General features: G+C 40.6%; 1 protein-coding gene across 2 annotated transcripts; it reads right to left on the bottom strand.

The window, feature by feature from the left end:
• Positions 1–1,945: 1,945 nt before the first annotated feature.
• LOC137962756 (trihelix transcription factor ENAP1-like) lies at positions 1,946–8,159 on the bottom strand. 2 transcript variants are annotated; one of them, XM_068809804.1, is made up of 3 exons: positions 7,234–8,159; positions 2,389–2,435; positions 1,946–2,299 (listed from the first exon to the last, which is right to left on the bottom strand). In XM_068809804.1, exons 1-2 carry the CDS (start codon positions 8,072–8,074, stop codon positions 2,416–2,418), a joined length of 861 nt encoding a protein of 286 aa, XP_068665905.1. In that variant the 5' UTR covers positions 8,075–8,159; the 3' UTR covers positions 1,946–2,299; positions 2,389–2,415. The 2 variants fall into 2 exon arrangements, with proteins under 2 accessions (XP_068665905.1, XP_068665906.1); XM_068809805.1 differs by lacking the exon at positions 2,389–2,435.
• Between the last annotated feature and the right edge of the window lie 11,008 nt (positions 8,160–19,167).

Genomic DNA, 19,167 nt, shown 5'->3' with positions numbered 1-19,167 from the left:
AGTTCTTCAATAACAATGTCTCAATCAGAGAGACACAATAGCAATTGCTGAAATGGGTCTGAGCCCAAATAACATATACCAAATAATGAAAATCCTTAAAAATGACCCATAAAATAATCCGTTGTGAGTCCATCAAATGGTTGTGCACCAAATAATACGTTGACCAAGGAATAAATTGTCAATTAATTCAAGATAATATCATGCAGGAGCAAAGGCACCGAGTCAAGTCGAGTCGAGTTGTAGACCAATATAGCCAAGTTGCGAAAGAAATCGATATAGAACTTGGGACCCAAACCCGTATAACAAAGGCAATAAGCAAGTGGGCCGAGTTAGGTTGACTAGACTAAGTTGACCCAGCCCGAGTTGGCCCGAGTTGATTCAATAGAGCAAAAGCATCACATGGACTTGGTAAAGTTCAATCTGCAAAAAACCAATGTAGATTAAAAATCACCTAACTTGGTAGTCTTTTAATTTAGAAACATTGTCTTCCTCGCAGCGTTGGCCTTTGAACAACGCAGGACAACAAAAAATTAGGGAGACAACATCTTCGGATGTCAATCATGACAAGATCAATCAATCGGTGTCTTCGTCCTCCCGAGGCGACAACCAAGCTTCCACAGATTGAGCTCTTGGAATCACTCAGAGCAGAATCAAATAATCTCGTGGATTTCCTAGCTGACTGGAAAATAATAAGCAACAGAGCGAACGAAGGATGAGTTGTTCCAGAAATATGTAGCAGCAGAGTGAAGGAAACTTTCTGAAAATCAATCCACCGTAATAAGAGGACAAGAGCCAGCGAGATAATCTTCCAACAATGCCACAATAACAGAATAATAGCGAAAATAGTAGGAAGATCTCAGAGAGACAACAACGATATCTGAGCTGAATAGAGAACAACATATTTCTTTCAGAAAAAAAAAAATCAATCCAACACCTTGGATGTACAATTTTCGAATTGATGCAACAGAAGAAATAGGTTGGCGATGAACCAAAAAGTTCCGTCAGCGCATAACGAGCTGGATGACAGTGGACCAATCGGTAGAGGTGCTTTTGAAAAAAATATGCCAATGAAGATGCCAATAATAGCAGCGGCAATTCAATTAAATCAAAGCCATGGTCTTCGAGTAAATTGTGGCTACCAAAAGAAGACGAGCAATGGAGATGAGCTAGAGAAAATTCCGAAAAGAAAACAACATGACTTAAGATCATTAAGAGAAAAATAAAAACAAACAATCTCAAAGTTATTTGCAAAAGAAAATATCAGAGGCCAACCAGGTAATATGGATTAATATAGTTATCGAATACGATCTTCCTTCCAAAAATAATGCTGGAGATAGAGATGCTAACCGAGCAAATGGAGACAACCTCTCCTGTTTAACGAAAACTTCCTCTGTTAATGAAGCAACAGCAAAAAAATTGCTAAATGTTAAATAGAAATATAGCAACGAAAAAATTCCGATATACATCTTCAAGGTCTTGTCGAAGCTTGTTATTTTTATGATTAAATGAATTCACTGTTTATATGCTAAATTTTAAATCATTAAATAATAAAAAATTATACGAAATTATTTTTAAATATGTTCAAACCTTCTCTCCTTCAAACTTAGAGCCCTCTACTCAACAACAATACTAATAGGGAGAATGCATAAGGCTCCGCCCGACCCCATTTCTGCTGGCAAAGGAGCATTGGCAGTTTCCCCTGCATCCTAATTGAAAGAAGCGAAACAATTGATGAACCAATATTGATGGAATTGATTCATGTCTTTTATTGAACCCTAATGAAGATTTCATAAAATCTAGGTCACCAGTTTGGAAATGTTTTATAATTCATACCAATTAAAGGGAAATGTTCTCAAGATGACAAAATAAGGCCACAAGATACTGAAGTTTAAAATATCTAGTCTAGGATTCAGCCGTGACCTGTAATTGAAAAACTAAGAAAATGTTCATTCGGAATGACTGACATATATGAGCACATTAAATAAGAAAAACTCATGTAGTCGAGGAATATGCTGTGACGTATAAACGAAAAACTCGTTATGAAATTGTTTCTTCGGAATGATTGACAAATATGCTCACATCAAAGAAAGGAAAACAGGCACCTGGCAGATATCTGTGACACTATACAATTCATACCCAAGAGCTTCGTCTTTTTAACCATGGGAGAAGGCAACCCCAGTCTCCCTGCAGCATTCTTCCAAGTAATTTCTGGCCAAAAAAGTTGACATTCTCTTCAGATAATATACCGAAGCTGATTTCCTGGTGAGGAATGTCCTCTCACGTAGCTACAAATAATTATCTGAAAATCAAAACAACAGGACCAGATGAGAAATCACCCAATACATGACAACTTCGGAAAAGGAGCTTAAGTATCAGATTCAGTTATACCCACAGTCCGCTCCTCTTTTTACATTATTAAGTACAGTTCCTTCCATCTATTAAGAATTATAAAAAGCATAGTAAGTATCTGAACCACGGTCATTAAAGTGCAATGAAGAAAAGTCTTCATTAAAAAATTCTAAACAAACATATAAGTTATAAAACTAAAGCCTCATAAGAACAACTACGTTTTAAACATGACAACACCCCTGATTCAAAATTCATCTGAAAATGTCCAAAGTCAAAATTTCACCACACAGAATTGAAGGAAAGAGATGTATATTAGGTGACTTGGATTTCAGGATGGAGCTGCAAAGCAACCTGAAACTGTTGATTTGCATGTGCTCCTTATAATATAGAATCATTTAGAAAATGAAGGAATTTTACAGAAAGTGCCTTTCTGTCATTTCTGAAGTCAAAAGAAAATTTTCAAAAATTGATAAAAAGGTAAAGTAGTACTTCAAAACAAGTCCCAGAAGACAACTCTAGGATTCGATAAACATTCCTTAAAATGCATGACTCCTGTCATGGATTATTCAAGAACTTGAAGTGATTAGATAATCAAAGAAAAGAATGAATTGAAGTAAATTCACTTTACAGAAAGATTATCCATAAACTTCATGAAATTGTTACAGCTTTCAAGTAACCATCTAGTTACCATGGTTATCACAGAGAGAGAGAGAAAGAGAGAGAGAAATAGATAGAAATAGAGAGAGAGTGAGAGAGAGAAAACAACATCATTCCACCCTTAAGGTCTGGGGAATCAACTTTTTACTTGTCTTAAAATAGTTTATTTGCAAGATTACAACTCTAATATATTTACAATAATGACATTATCTCAATTTGGTCTTCGAAAAATAAAAAGGATATAAGAAACCCAAAATGGACAGTAACCACATGAGTAAACCATTAGATATAAACCAAAAGGCTAAATTTAAAAAATGGGTGTACTAAAAAGTAAAAAATAGGAAATGCACATCAACAATGGACATATAAGAAAGGGACAATAAATTGGAGATAATGAAACTTAAGTCATTAGACCTACATCTTATTGCTAATCGTGGGAGGGTTGCTAGTGTTACTGTATTAGGTCTAAGGTTCAAGTTTCATCAGGTAAAGAGGTGTGTGTCAAATACCTAGCCAATACAACCCAAAAGACAGGTCTGTTAAGTGCGGAAAACCAAGTACCTAACCCAGGTGGACCAGGGATGGATGGAACCTAACCCAAGTGGACCGGAACCACCTAGCTCTGACACCCACCGTTCCCGTTCCCTACCGCTTCCGCCGGGATTCGAACGCGGAACGTGCCCAGCTCTAATACCATGTCAAAGTATGTTTCTGACGACGAACTAGACCCACGGAACTTTGGTCTTCACGGAGACGAAATGCGTCGAACAGGCTGACGACACAACCTAATAGGGAGCTCACAGCTCCTACGGTGGTGGACAAAACCACCACTATCTCACAGGACTGACGGAACAGTCCAGACGACCAGATGTGAGAGAGAGTTGAGTTCTCTGGTTTCTCGACGAAGAAAACGAACACGAGAGAAAAAAAATAATTCCTCCCGATGGGGTTTTTCCCCCTTTCATTATGTATTTAAGCTTTAGGTTTTACTGTTACAAAATGGCCCATGGGCCCAATACAATGTCACCCATCCCATTAAGCCTAATCTAATAACCCTATGTACATAACCCAATTATACAACAATTATGAACATAAATTATATCTAATATACAATTTAAGATATCGTAACATCCCCCCTCAAATCGATGTTGGTGAGTCAACCAACAACAATTTGCCAACCAAAAAATTATGTCGAAATTGAGACCATGCTTTGGGGAAGACATCGGCCACTTGAAGATCCGAAGAAATGTACGGAAGAGATATTACCTGACGCTCCAAAGTGTCGCGGATAGAGTGACAGTTAACCTCAATATGCTTGGTGCGCTCATGGAAAACCGGATTGGCCGCAATCTGGATAACACTTGTATTATTTGCATGAAGTGGTGTAGATGAGGGATGAAGAAACTGGAACTCAGCAAGAAGACCGCAGAGCCAAATAATTTCAAAACATGCAGTAGACATAGCGAGATACTCGGCCTTGGTAGATGACTTGGACACCAGGTCTTATTTCTTACATTTCCAAGAAATCAGTGCATCCCCTAAAAACATACACCAGCCTGTAGTAGAACGGCGGGTATCGGGGCACCTTGCCCAATCAGCATCATTGTAGGCAACCAGACGTAGCGCGGAGCCGGTAGGAAAGAATAAGCCACGAGCAGGGGAGTCGCGCAGATAGCAAATGATGCGCCGAACTGCCGCAAAATGAAGGTGCTGAGGAGATAACATAAACTAACTAACCTGATGAACAACATAGGAGATGTCCGGGCGAGTAGTAGTCAAGTATATGAGACTCCCGACCAGTCGTTGATAGATAGTCGGATCATCAAGGAGAGTCCCTTCATCTTTCTTATATTTGACATTGACCTCCATAGGGGTAGCCACCGAAGATGTGTCCTCCAACCCAGCGAGAGTAATAAGATCTTGAATATACTTATGCTGGTTTAAGAAAATACCTTTGGGTGTGTGATGTACCACCAGCCCTAAGAAGTATGTGAGTTGTCCAAGATCCTTCATATGAAAAGTGGTATGCAACACCTTTTGAAGCTTGGTAACCAGTCCAGAGTCAGTGCCAGTAATGATGATGTCATCCACATAAACCAAGAGAATGACCAAGCCCGCGGCAAACTTATGATAGAAGAGAGATGAATCATACTGACTCTGTGTAAACTTTAGAAGAATAAGTGTGCCGCGAAACTTCTCAAACCAAGTCCGGGGGGCTTGCTTAAGCCCATATAAAGGACAACGTAGCTTGCAAACATGATTAGGAGAGGAGGTAGACATATCCAAAGGAAGCTTTAAGTAGACATCTTCCTGCAGATCACCGTGGAGAAAGGCATTCTTCACATCCATCTGATATAGTAGCCAGGATTGAGATGTTGCAATGGCTAAGATAGTACGGACTGTGGTCATCTTGGCAACTGGTGCAAATGTTTCCTCATAATCAATCCCATATTCCTGCTTGTTCCCCAGGGCCAAAAGACCAGTCTGTTAAGTGCGGAAAACCAAGTACCTAACCCAGGTGAACCAGGGGTGGACGGAACCTAACCAAGTGGACCGGAACCACCTAGCTCTGACAGTGTGTAGTAGTGTGCGTGTGTAATCATCATTAAAAAAAAAAAACTTACACCTAACATACATAAATTAACTTATAAAGAATCAGTTAAGTTCCTCAACAACTATCACAAAGGTCTAGGTGATCATCAAAGACCAGTTTATCATGAGCACAAAGCTGAATCTACTTGAACGAGAATAAATATTCCTTGCTCTAGAAATATAAAGTTGTAGAGTCAAATATTATGCTACAAAATAAGACCCTGAAACTACAACAATATTTGAATAATTACATTAAGAATATGTAATTTGGCCAGTGGAGCAAGAGTATGGCATAGTGTCTAGGACAACATTAAAAAGGTTATTGAAAGAACACACACCACGTCATATGTAGTTTAGCCTATGAAGGTAGAGCACAGTATAGTGACAGTTCCAAAAAACAATTGTAACTTGCTTAATGTAGCCTAAGCAATGGGCGGGAAATGACTTGGGAGAATGATAGAGTGTAAAAAGAAAGACATTAATTTTTTTTCTATGATCTTTCAAAAAAAAAAGATAGTTTCTCAATGATTGACACTATACAGTTGCAGCCAGATTAAAATTTCCTGGTTCCAGGAGAAATGAACAACAAGAGTCTTCTTTTCTCAGTTAGGTGATGGGCAGCAGAGAATACCAGTTCCATGATGATTTATATGAAAATTAAAAACTGCGTAGAGACCATGGGATGCATCAATTTATAAACTAAAGAAACTGAACCTTCCAAGTAATTCATTAAGGAAACCTACTGATCCAGTTGCTTCTGCCCAAGCATTATTTGGCTAGTTCATATTATTTGTATGTCCCACGTGATGCAATAGGAAATATCTATCTAAAACCAAACTTATTTAACTAGAATCAGAATGGTCTCCTTACTACTTTGTACGAAAAAGAACCAGAAGAGCTGTCAGCATACAGGGTAATTCCTCTAGTTAATAAAAGTCAGGTCATGAGTTCGAATCGCGCCATGCCCCTCTCACAAAAAATAAAAAAAAATAGACACAAATAAAGTAGCTCTAATAACCATTTTTTGGCCTATGTGTTAATCTGACTAGAGCTAAACACGAGCAGAAAAAGTGGCTCAAGGATGTTTTAAAGCAGTACAAACTGCTACCCTACAATAAGCTTAGGCTTCCAGTGCCTGCAGTATTGGTTTGCCTTACTCTTATTGCTTCTCATTAAATGCCTCTCGAATCTACGCAACCAATTTTCCTAGGTCGTATGTTTAAAAAAAAAAAAAAAAGGCCGATCCCAGCTCACAACTATCTATAAAACACAAGCAAGATTGATACTGAGAAGAAATCCTGCAACAGAATTGTCGCCTAACTCGCTCAACATCCTATGCGAAAGAGTAAATGTGTGCCCATTACCAAAAAAAATGGAAAAAACGAAAAGGAAAACTGGCATGCTACAATCTAGAAGTATCCCAGTTCCAAAGAGAGGACTCAGTACATAGAATCACAAAATGAAAGAGTATAACCATATCCCAAACATATAACCATATCCCAAACAAACAATAAAGAAAAGTAAAAATGATTTTCAAGCAATAAAAGACCAACCAGTGTAACTGCACTTGAATTGCTATAACGAGGTGCTTAACGAGATCACATTGAGAAAAAGCGAAAAGGAGAAACCCCTCACCAGTTGCTGTAGTCCTCCGAGCACGCTTGATTTTCTCTATCTGCACCTGCGAGTCCATGAAAAGTTGCATCCGCTCAAATTCCAACATTTTTGCGAACTCCATCCTCTCCTTTTCTAATTCAATCATCTGAGCCTGCTTCGCCTCTTCAACCCTTTCATAAATCTCACCAAACCTCATAATCGCTTGCGCAAGTTGCCGGAACCCATCCCCCTCATCATCCACTTTTCCGGCGTCCCTCGGACTCTCAGAGCTTGACCTCCATGACCCTGAATCTACATCGTGGCCCACTGAACCATTATAATGATTATTATTATTGTAATTACCATAATTTCTCCGAAAGTAGGGATCTTCCGCAGCAGGGGAGGCAGGGGGACGCTTCTCTTTGGGAGGACGAACCACCAAGGCATGAGGCAAAGCCTGAGGAGGGTTCTTATGGTAAGGGAGCGGTAGGGCAACGGGAGGCGAAGTCTTTTTGGCAGCGGCAGTGGAACCGATGAGAGACTCGAGCCGAGCATAAAACGGCCATTTACTGGTTAGATTTCCGTTCGAGGACACAATCCTAGACTTTTCAAGCTTGTATTTCTTCTTAAGCGTATCGATGCGGTTTTTACATTGAACATCGGTGCGACGAGGTTTTTTACCGGAAGCATGACGGGAGTTGACAGCATCCGCGACCTCTTGCCAATGTTTCTGACGCAGATTTCCACGGTTAAGCTCGAGGTAGCGCTCGCCCCAGGCCTCGACAAGCGTATGTGTCGCGTCTTCGCTCCAGCAATCTTCCCGGAAGGGAAGATTAGAGGCGCGAGGCAGCGCCGTCGGCGTTTCGGTCGTGTCATTCATGTTTCTTATGCGGCGATTAGGGTTGAAGGCACGCGAAGAGAATAAAAGAAAGCCAAAGAAAACGGAGAGAAGGAAAAGGAGAAGGTCCGATCTGACAGATATCAGACAGAGAGAGGAGATGGGAAATTGGAATGAGAGAAGCAGCGAGGGGGCGAGAGGGAGAGAATCAGAGAAGGGAAGGGCGCGAGGCAGCCGGCTGGGGAGAGACGCGTGAGACGCATGTGGTGGATACCCGTAGGGTGAGGTCGCCGGGAGCGCGCGTGCGCCGACGTTCGCGCGGGGATTGCGTCAGCGCGCACCAGTCTTCCCGACGGCTTCGATCCGGCCGCATCGGCTCGGCTCGAGTAAAGTTGCCCATATCCATGCCGTTGGCCTTTTCGGGGAGATTCCTTTCACCGGTAGGACGACTGATAGATAATGGAATGAGACGTGAAATGACCAAAACACCAGTGATTTTCGTTTCTAAGCCGAACCAGCACAGTGGGTCAAATAGAGAGGCATTTCAGGAAATTAGTTAAAGAGTGCCAGGTCGACTCCTCGAGAGTTTCGCCGTCTGGTTGGGTGGGACGAAGCGAGAGGTGAAGAGGTAGGAGAAAGTGAACGAAGCCGTTGGTGGGAACGGAACGGACGGTTGGTGAATCGGCGCGCGAGGACAGAGGAATTTTGAACGGAAAAGGCGGGTGAGTCGTCGTCGGCGCTACGTCTTTGTTTTCGTTTCCCTCACTTTCTTCACACCAACGGAGGAAAAGTGGACGCCGACGGGGGCGAGAAGCTGGGCCCCACCCGGTCTATCGCCGCCTCGAAGATGCTTGCAGCTGTGAGAGTGCCTCTGTCGCATCGATTACCGACTCGGGTCACACTCGAACTGTTTATAATGGACGAGTCTCCTAACTGGATCAACTCTGCCGACTTCCGATCCCAAGTCCAAAAACCATACTAGTGACGGATTTAATAACTCTCCGGTCCATTAATAATTAAGAAAAAGGGCTCAATAAGTAAGGGAAAAGAAAGAAAGCAAGAAGAACGAAGAAAGAAAGAAAAAGGAGTCAAAGGAGAGAGAGCATGGAGGGAGACGACTTGATGAGAGGAGTATAGGGTTAGAAGGGCTTGTGTGTAATGAGTATCTCTCTTACTTTCTTATTTATATATAAGAGGCCTAGAAACCCCAATACACGTGAGAACAAATAACTTTAAACTTGTTAACTTCTAGGGCCAACACAAAAATACAAAATATCTTAAGGGAAGGAGAGAAGAGAGAAACTTTAACTCTTGGGAGAAAGGAGAGAAAGAAGAAGAAAAGAGAACGGTGTATGAAAAAATTTGAGTGAAGAAGAAGATGTTTGAATGCTCTACCCCATGACTTGAAAGGTATTTGCAATGGTTATAGTACTCTTAGGGCTATACGCTTCAAAAGAAAAAAAGACATATGAAGACATACACCAACTTACATATTTATTTCTATGTCATCACTATGGAAGTTCGCATTAATTCTTAGCCATGCCACTCCTACACATGAGGTTGTCTTTTAACACTTTCCTTCAAGTTAGTGTTTGGAACTTCACTTTGTCTTGAAAAGAAATTCTAGTCTTGTTTGACTTGAAAAAAAAAATTTCTTGTTTTGATTCATCTTGTCCTCATTCACATCTTGCTTGTAGTCTTCATCTTGTCCTCATTTTGTTCTCCCCCTTATTTGGATATTCTATTCACATAAAATTTGATAACCACAACACGTAAAAAATTTCATTGTTAGTTATTGCTTTCTTGTACTTTTTCTATTTCTCCCCCTCAAGTTGGGGATCTCTTTGTATTTTACCAAGGAATCCAACTTGCAAAAAATAATGGCAAGAGAAAAAAAAGTTACTCCTAATCGTATGAAGTCAAATTGGTCATACTCTGAAACACACTCCGCTCAATTTCAAAGGTAGAAAAACAACCAAACTTTAGGGCACAACAAAGAGACTACTAATTTTTTAAAGGTAACTCAAACAAACAACACCTCTTGGATAAAGAATAAAAAAACTTGACTCAAGCTAGATGTTGGGTATACTCTTATACTTTTAGATAGTGGGTTTATAAACATTGCTTTGAAGTAATTTTAAGAAACACAAATAAAAAAAATACTTTGAGGAATTAAGGATATGAATAAATAGATAGAAGCTCTCATACTTCATTGAAAGGGAGTGCATAATACCGTTTTTCATACTTTCAAGTAAGAAAGAGGCACTTTTAGATCAATAGATTGATAAAAAATGATTAGGTTTGACTCAGGAGGGGGATTAAAATAGTAATTTCTCTATGAACATGATGAATAAAGAAACTTAAAAAAAAACTCTAATAAGGAAGTTTTGAGATGGAACATAATAATGGAAACCTTCTAAAAACAGACTTATCATATAAGGCAACTACTTTTTAACACGACTTGACTAATTTGGAAAGAAAATATTCAAGATGAATTCTGGAATAAGGGAGACTTATGATACTAATATTTGGAATTCAGAATGAAGAAACAAGACTTTCTAAAAATGAAACCGAACTCATATAGGGAAAAAACTTCTCCTAAGAAAACTAATGTAATGTGAGATAAAATAAAGGTACTAAGGAAGGAAAGATACTCAAGTTAGTAAAATCTTGATTAGAGTTGAAAATAAATAGAAACTTAACCAATATTAGCAACTTCTCCCCCTCAAGGTGGGGATCTCTTTGTTCTTTTTAGCAAGAGATCTAGCTTACCAAAAATAATGGTGAGAGAAGAAAAATCACTCCTAGGCGTAAACCAAAGCTTTGTATACCAATCAAAATGGTCATAGACTGAAACACTCACCATTCAATTCAAAGGCAGGAAAATGGCCCAACATTAGGACACGACAAAGAAACTACTCACTTTTTAAGGGTATCTCAAACAAAAAACACATCTTAGGTGAAAAATAAAAGACTTGACCCAAGCTGGATGTTGGGCATACCCGTACTTTTTAGATAGTGGTCTAGGCATTGCTCTGAAGTGATGAAACCAAAAGATGATAAATTGAAGAAATATTAGAGGGAAACAACTTTAACTAGAAGGCAACTGGCAACACTCATGCTTCCAAATGAATCTAGAATGCCATCTTTTCTTTTCTTTCTTTTTTGAAAAACTAGGGAGACTATAATGGTAGAAGTGAATTAACTTAATAAATTTGACCAAGTATGACTTTTGGGGGATGATCAAGTTTGATTGAAGATAGAGATAAAAAAAATCCTCTATGAACATGACGATTGAGGAAACAAAAAAAATTTATAATAAGAATGTTTTGAGACGAAACATAATAATGAAAACTTTCTAAAAATAGATTTCTCATATAAGACAATTACTTTTTAACACAACTTGACCAATTTGGAAAGAAAATATTTAAGAGATAAATTATGGAATAAGGGAGATGTAAGACACTAATATTTGGAATTTAGAATGAAGAAGCAAGACTTTCTAATTCAAAAAATTTAGACTTTGTCAAAAAGAAAACTAAACTCATATAGAGAGAGAATTCTCTTAAGAAAATTAATGAAATAGAAATTTATAAGAAAGAAAAGATACTCAAGTTGGTAAATATTAACTAGAGTTTCAAAAAAAAAGGAAACTTAACTAACATTAGCAACTCAAAAAGTGAAGCAAAAGATTCGGCTTAAATTCAAATTTTTGCATGCAATAGGCTACCAACATGACCTTTGTTTATTCCAATGTGATTATCTTTCTTTAGGAAAATAATATTGAGAAATGGTATATAGGGTATGACAAATCAAGATCAAGGGACTGACGGAACATCCACAAGAGAGAGCATAGCTCTCTAGTTTCATGGCGAAACGAAGCAAACGAGATATCAATCCAAAATGTTTTCGTTGGGGATTTTACCCCTTTCATTAGGTATTTAACCTTAGGTTTTCCTGTTACAAAATGGCCCATGGGCCCAAGACAATACCCCCCACCCCCCATCCCATTAAGCCTAATCAAATAACCCTATGTACATATCCCAAATTATACAATAATTATGAACATAAATTATATTTAATATACATTTTAACATATCGTAACATCCCCCCTCAAATTGGTGATGGTGAGTCAACCAGCAACAATTTGCCAACCAAAAAATTATGTCGGGATTGAGACAATGCTTTGGTGAAGACATCGGCCACTTGAAGATCCGAAGAAATGTACGGAAGAGATATTACCTGGCGCTCCAAAATGTTGCGGATGGAGTGACAGTCAACCTCAATATGCTTGGTATGCTCATGAAAAACAGGATTGGTTGCAATTTGTATAGCACTTGTATTATCTGCATGAAGCGGTGTAGATGAGGGCTGAGGAAACTGGAGCTCAGCAAGAAGACCACGAAGCCAAATAACTTTCGAACACGCAGTAGACATAGCACGATACTCGGCCTCGGTAGATGACTTGGACACTCGATCTTGTTTCTTACATTTCCAAGAAATCAGTGCATCGCCTAAAAACATACACCAGCCTGTAGTAGAACGACGGGTATCAAGGCACCCTGCCCAATCAGCATCACTATAGGCAACCAGATGTAGCGCGGAGCCAGTAAGAAAGAATAAACCATGAGCAGGGGAGCCGCACAGATAGTGGATGATGCACTGAACTGCCGCAAGATGAAGGTGTCAAGGACATGCCATAAACTGACTGACTTTATGAACAACATAGGAAATGTTTGGGCGAGTAGTAGTCAAGTAGATGAGACTCCCGACTAGTCGTCAATAGATAGTCTGATCATCAAGGAGAGTCCCTTCATCTTTCTGATATTTGACATTGACCTCCATAGGGGTAGCCACCGAAGATGTGTCCTCCAACCCAGCGAGTGTGATAAGATCTTGAATATACTTATGTTGGTTTAAGAAAATACCTTTGAGTGTGTGATGGACCTCCAGCCCTAAGAAGTAGGTGAGGCGTCCAAGATCCTTCATATGAAAAGTGGCATGCAACACCTTCTGAAGCTTGGTAATCAGTCCAAAGTCAGTGCCAGTAATGATGATGTCATCCACATAAACCAAGAGAATGACCATGCCTGCAACAGACTTATGATAAAAGAGAGAAGAATCATACTGACTCTGGGTAAACCGATGGAGGATAAGTGTGCTACGAAATTTCTCAAACCAAGCCCGGGGGTCTTGTTTAAGCCCATACAAAGGATGTCGTAGCTTGCAGATATGATCAAGAGAGGATGTAGACATACCCGAGGGAAACTTCATATAGACGTCTTCCTGCAGATCACCGTGGAGAAAGGCATTCTTCACATCCATCTGATGCAATGGCCAAGATTGAGAGGCTGCAATGGCTAAGATAATACGGATTGTGGTCATCTTGGCAACTGGGGCAAAAGTTTCCTCATAATCAATCCCATATTCCTGCCTGTTCCCCAGGGCCACAAGGCGGGCTTTCTACCGATCCAACGACCCATCGGAACACAACTTTATAGAGAAGACCCACTTACTTCCAAGAGGCCGAATAGTAGGAGGGCAAACCACAATGTCCTAGGTGTGATTCTCCTCTAGCGCTTGTAGTTCAGTTTGCATGGCCTTTTGCCAACACTCATGTGCTATAGCCTGTTTATATCCAGAAGGAATGGAAATAGAAGACAAAGTAGCTACCAGAGATATAGGGGAGGGAAAACCATACCGGTCAGGAGGGTGAGAACTACGTGTGGATCTGCAAAGATGGAGGGGATCAGGAGCAGAGGGAAGATCAGGAGCAAGCGCTAGGTTAGAAGGAGGAGAGGGCAGTGAAGCAGTGGGTTGAGGCTTATCAAAGCTCGACAAACTAGACAAAGAGGTAGACGGAAGTGTAACTTGAGAGGGAAAGAAATATTGGTCTTCAAAGAAGACCACATTCCAAGAAACACGGACTCGACGCGCCTGAGGATCATAACAAACATAGCCCTTTTGAGAACCGGCATACCAAGAAATGCACACATAACGGATTGAGCTGTAAGTTTATGTCGTTCATGATCAGGTAAATGCACAAAACAAACACAATCGAACGTCCGAAGATCTATGTAGGACGGAGAATAACCGAATAATTTAACAAAGGGAGAGACATGATGTAAGACAGGCGAGGGCAGGCGGTTAATTAAATGGACGGAGGTAGAGAGAGCTTCACACCAAAACCTAGGAGGAACGGATGATTCAATGAGAAGGGTGCGGACCATATCAAGAAGGTGACGATTTTTGCGCTCAACAACACCATTTTGTTGGGGTGTCGAGGGACAAGAACGTTGAGAGATAATGCCTTTGCTTTGAAGAAATTCTTGGAATTTTGCCGACATGTACTTGCCTCTAGAGTCAGAGCGGAGTACTTTAAGGTGAGCGGAGAACTGGGTTTCAATGAGTGCAAGAAACCTCTTAAAAACGACAAAAACTTCAGACTTAGCCTGTAGGAAGTAGACCCAGGTAAATCGACTAAAGTCATTGATAAGGTGACAAAGTACTTAATTTGTGCATGCGAGATAACTAGAGCAGTTCCCCAAATATCACTATGAATAAAGTCAAAGCAATGGGAGGCATGCGAGGCACGATGTGGAAATGATAGAGTTTTACTTTTGCCAAGTTTACATGATGAACAGTCAAAAGATGTGTCACGAGAAGTACAATCTTGATTGCCTAATAAATCCGATTTAAATAATGTATGAAGTACAACCGAGTTTGGGTGGCCTAGACGTCTATGCCACAACTTAGGGCCAGATCCAACAATATTACAAGCAAAAGAAATTACAGGAGAACGAGAATAACAGTGGATAGAAAGACGTTAAGTGGAAATAGCCGGCCCACTTTAGGCCCCTTCGCGATCACCTTCCCCGACGCTTGATCCTGCACAACACAGCCAAAGCGAGAAAACTGAACATTACAGTTTTTATCAACCAATTGACCAACGGACAAAAGGTTTGTCGACAGGTCAGGAGACACAAAGACATCATCTAAAGATGGAGAGAGAACACCAACAACACTGATAGGCAGAGTGCTGCCATTACCAATGTTGATGTGCAGATTGCCATCATACTTTCTGACATTCGAAAGAGATACCACATTATTGGTCATATGGTTAGAGGCACTATAATCAAAATACCATGGTTGAGTAGAAAGGTTCTGTTTACCTGAGATACCAAAAGTAGAAAAGGCAGAAATGATCATCTGTTGTACCATTTCAGGAGTGAGAGTGGTGGAACTGGCAGGTGCTGGTGGAACAGGAATGATAGGGACCAAAACGGCAGGCGGCAATGTGGCAGAACTAGATGTACCGGTGGATGCATGATAAGCTGTAGGCTTCCTCCTTGGAGGTCGTGTAGGGCAAATGGTGATGTGATGACCCGACTTCTTATAGTAGCTACAGAACAGAACCGATCTCTTGGGGCACTCCCGAACAAAGTGACCATAAGCCTTGCAATGGAAGCACTGAACAGAACTGGTGTCCCGACCCTGAGGCCTTCCTTATGCTACATAAGCTACAGGAGCCGAGAGATCAGCCTAAACGCGAGGTTCCATGCCAGCCTGAGTAGTAAGGCGCTGCTCCTCCCGGAGAAGTTCACTCAAACAGGCATCTAGGGATGGCACTGGATGACGATTCATCATATGTGATCGAGCAATCTCAAACTCGGGACGAAGCTTCATCAAGAATTGATCCTGTTTACTGGTGTCATGTACAGCTTGCACAGCAGAGAGAGCAACAGCAAGGACATCCTCGTAAACAATATTAGTGTAGTCAGCCCATAGATTTTGGAAGCCCGAGAAATATTCTTCAATTGAACGACAGCCTTGGGTGAAATTTGCAAGTTCATATTCAACTTGAAATCGACGGGCCATGCTGGTTTGACGATAAACCTTGTGGAGGTAATTCCACATATCGACAGCAGTTTTTTAGGGCCTCAGATTTGGGACTAGGTGAGGCTCAAGAGATCCAAGTATCCAAGTTATGACTCTAGCATCCATGATGATCCATTTTGACAATGCGTCAACATCGCCAGGTGCCGGATCACTCCTATCAATATGACCCCATAAACCTCTTCCCTAAACAAATAACCAGAACTGAAATTCCCAAGTACAGTAGTTCTTGCCCGTGAACCGAATAGGAGCGCAATCGGACTTATTTGCTGACATGATAAAATCGAATCTAGCAAAATTCCTGATGCACTCCCACAAGATAAGAAATTCCAAATATACCCCTACTTTTCGGAAATTTTAAATAGACCCCTACACTTTTAGAAATCCAAGATTTTCCCCCCAGGTTAACATAAATTCGAATTAGACCCCCAAACTATTAGAAATTTTAAAAACACCCTCGCACCTTCAGAAATTCCAGAATGGCCCCAAAAACTTTCAAAAATTACAAATCGGCCCCAAAGGTTCTCAAATTGCATATCAACCATATGCCAAATAATCAATCGAATGCGCGGGAGAAAAAAAAATTTGTACCTTCGTTCCCCCTTCCGGCAAGTTTCCTAGCGAGAACCTCCTTCCCGTTGTAGCTTCTCTGGCAATGAAACCACCGATGGAGCTTTTTCGATGACCGAACCACAACTTTTCTGAGCTCGGACAATGCTTTCCGACAACCCCCGAAAACCACCCCTTTCGTTTCCCCTTCCGGTGAGAACCCTCTTTCGTTCGTTTTCCCTTCCGACGAGAACCCCCTTCTTGGCAACGGAACCCCCGTAACGTGTCCAGCAACGGAACCACCTGACAAGTGTTTCCAACGACGCCCGAAATCAATGCCTAAAGCCAAAAAAAAAAAACTCGTCGGACCACACAGGTTGTCGGACAAAAATGCATCGGACGGTTAATCTTCAGAGCTCTGATACCATGACAAATCAAGATCAAGGGACTGACGGAACAGTCCAAACATCCACAAGAGAGAGCGTAGCTCTCTGGTTTCACAGCGAAACGCAGCAAACGAGATATCAATCCAAAATGTTTCCGTTGGGGATTTTCCCCCTTTCATTAGGTATTTAACCTTTAGGTTTTCCTGTTACAAAATGGCCCATGGGCCCAAGACAATACACAACCCCCCACCCCCTTTCGTTTCCCCTTCCGGTGAGAACTCTCTTCCGTTTTTTTCCCCTTCCGACGAGAACCCCCTTCCTGGCAACGGAACCCCCGTAACGTGTCCAACAATGGAACCACCTGATAAGTGTTTCCAACGACGCCCGAAATCAATGCAGAAAGCCAAAAAAAAAAACTCGTCAGACAACATAGGTTGTCGGACAAAAATGCGTCGGACGGTTAATCTTCAGAGCTCTGATACCATGACAAATCAAGATCAAGGGACTGATGGAACAGTCCAAACATCCACAAGAGAGGGCATAGCTCTCTGGTTTCTTTGCGAAACGAAGCAAACGAGATATCAATCCAAAATGTTTCCGTTGGGGATTTCCCCCCCTTTCATTAGGTTTTTAACCTTTAGGTTTTCCTGTTACAAAATGGCCCATGGGCCCAAGAACACACACAACCAACCCCCCCCCCCCCCCCCCCCCCCCCTCCCTTTCGTTTCCCCTTCCGGTGAGAACCCTCTTCCGTTTGTTTCCCCTTCCGACGAGAACCCCCTTCCTGGCAACGGAACCCTCGTAACGTGTCCAGCAATGGAAGAACCTGACAAGTGTTTCCAACGATGCCCGAAATCAATGCAGAAAGCCAAAAAAAAAAAAACTCGTCGGACCACACAAGTTGTCGGACAAAAATGCGTCGGACGGTTAATCTTTAGAGCTCTGATACCATGACAAATCAAGATCAAGGGACTGACGGAACAGTCCAAACATCCACAAGAGAGGGCATAGCTCTCTGGTTTCATAGCGAAACGAAGCAAATGAGATATCAATCCAAAATGTTTCCGTTGGGGACTTTCCCCCTTTCATTAGGTATTTAACCTTTAGGTTTTCCTGTTACAAAATGGCCCATGGGCCCAAGACAATACACAACCCCCCCCATTAAGCCTAATCAAATAACCCTATGTATATATCCCAAATTATACAATAATTATGAACATAAATTACATTTAATACACATTTTAACATATCGTAACAGGGTAGACTCCTATAAATTTATTTTGACATATATTTATCAATATAAATTCTCAGTCATGTTGATACAAACTATTCGGAAAGTTGAGGCTTTCTGTGGCTACTCGAAACTTTTCTGCTGTGTTGGTCTTTTCTGTTTCATATATGAATTTCTCTTTGTAGAAAAATCTGATTACAAAAATTCTTTTCGATTTGGAAACCATACTCAAAGATATTTCCAACGATATGTAATTGTCTATATGAAACTTTTTTTAAGAGAGTGTGAAATCCAATGAAAACTAGAATTGGGAAAAAAGACTAATGGGAAAAATGAGAAACTCTTTTTTTCTTTTTATTTTTCTTTTTATCTTCTTCCTCTCTTTCTTCTCCATCTTCTTCTCCTTTTTCATGTCAGATCTTTGCCCGCTCTGATACCATATTGATTTCTAGGGTCAACACATAAAAACAAGAGATCTAAGGAGAAAGAGAGAATAGAGGAACTCTAACTCTTGGGAGAGAGGAGAGAAGAAGCCAAGGGAGAGAAAGCAAACGAAAAGAGAGGGTTGTATGAACGAATTTGAGCCAAGAGGAAGAGGCTTAAATACTCTAACACATGCCTTGAGGACATATTTATAGTTGTGGGTAGGTGTTTACAATGACTAAAATACCCTTAGGGTTATATGCTTCAAAAGGAAAAATTCAAATAAGGACATACACCAACTTGCATAATTATAATTCTATGTCATCTCTTTGGAAGTTCTCCTTAATTTCTAGCCACTCCACCCTTACACACATGGGTGTTTTTTTACCAAAATTTTCTTCTAATTGAAACTTAAGACATTGACTCTCTTAATTACTTAAGATATCACTTATACTTCTTCAATACTCCCCCTCGAGTTGGTTACAAAACATCAAATATTCCCAACTTGTAGCCTGTATCTGCGAGTGGTCAGTAGCCTTTGTAAAAAATATGTGCTACTTGGTTCTTGGAAGGTAAATATTGCATAGATATGATACCAACTTGTAGTTTCTCTTGAATGAATTGACAATCAATCTCAATGTGTTTCGTCC

Source organism: Aristolochia californica, unplaced genomic scaffold (genome assembly GCF_029961685.1).
Source record: "Aristolochia californica isolate CCGP_79_NKW_82.1479 unplaced genomic scaffold, dmAriCali1.0.hap1 SCAF_4, whole genome shotgun sequence".
Lineage (NCBI taxonomy): Eukaryota > Viridiplantae > Streptophyta > Magnoliopsida > Piperales > Aristolochiaceae > Aristolochia > Aristolochia californica.
Note: the sequence above shows the minus strand (reverse complement) of the source record. Positions and strands in the feature narration are given on the sequence as shown.

Bases quoted from the DNA above. Each gene is read 5' to 3' on its own strand.
- LOC137962756 (XM_068809804.1), bottom strand. From the start codon at position 8,074: ATGAATGACACGACCGAAACGCCGACGGCGCTGCCTCGCGCCTCTAAT. The intron at 2,436-7,233 runs GTGAGGGGTTTC...AATTCTTAATAG, and splicing joins TCGGAGGACTACAGCAACTG to ATGGAAGGAACTGTACTTAA.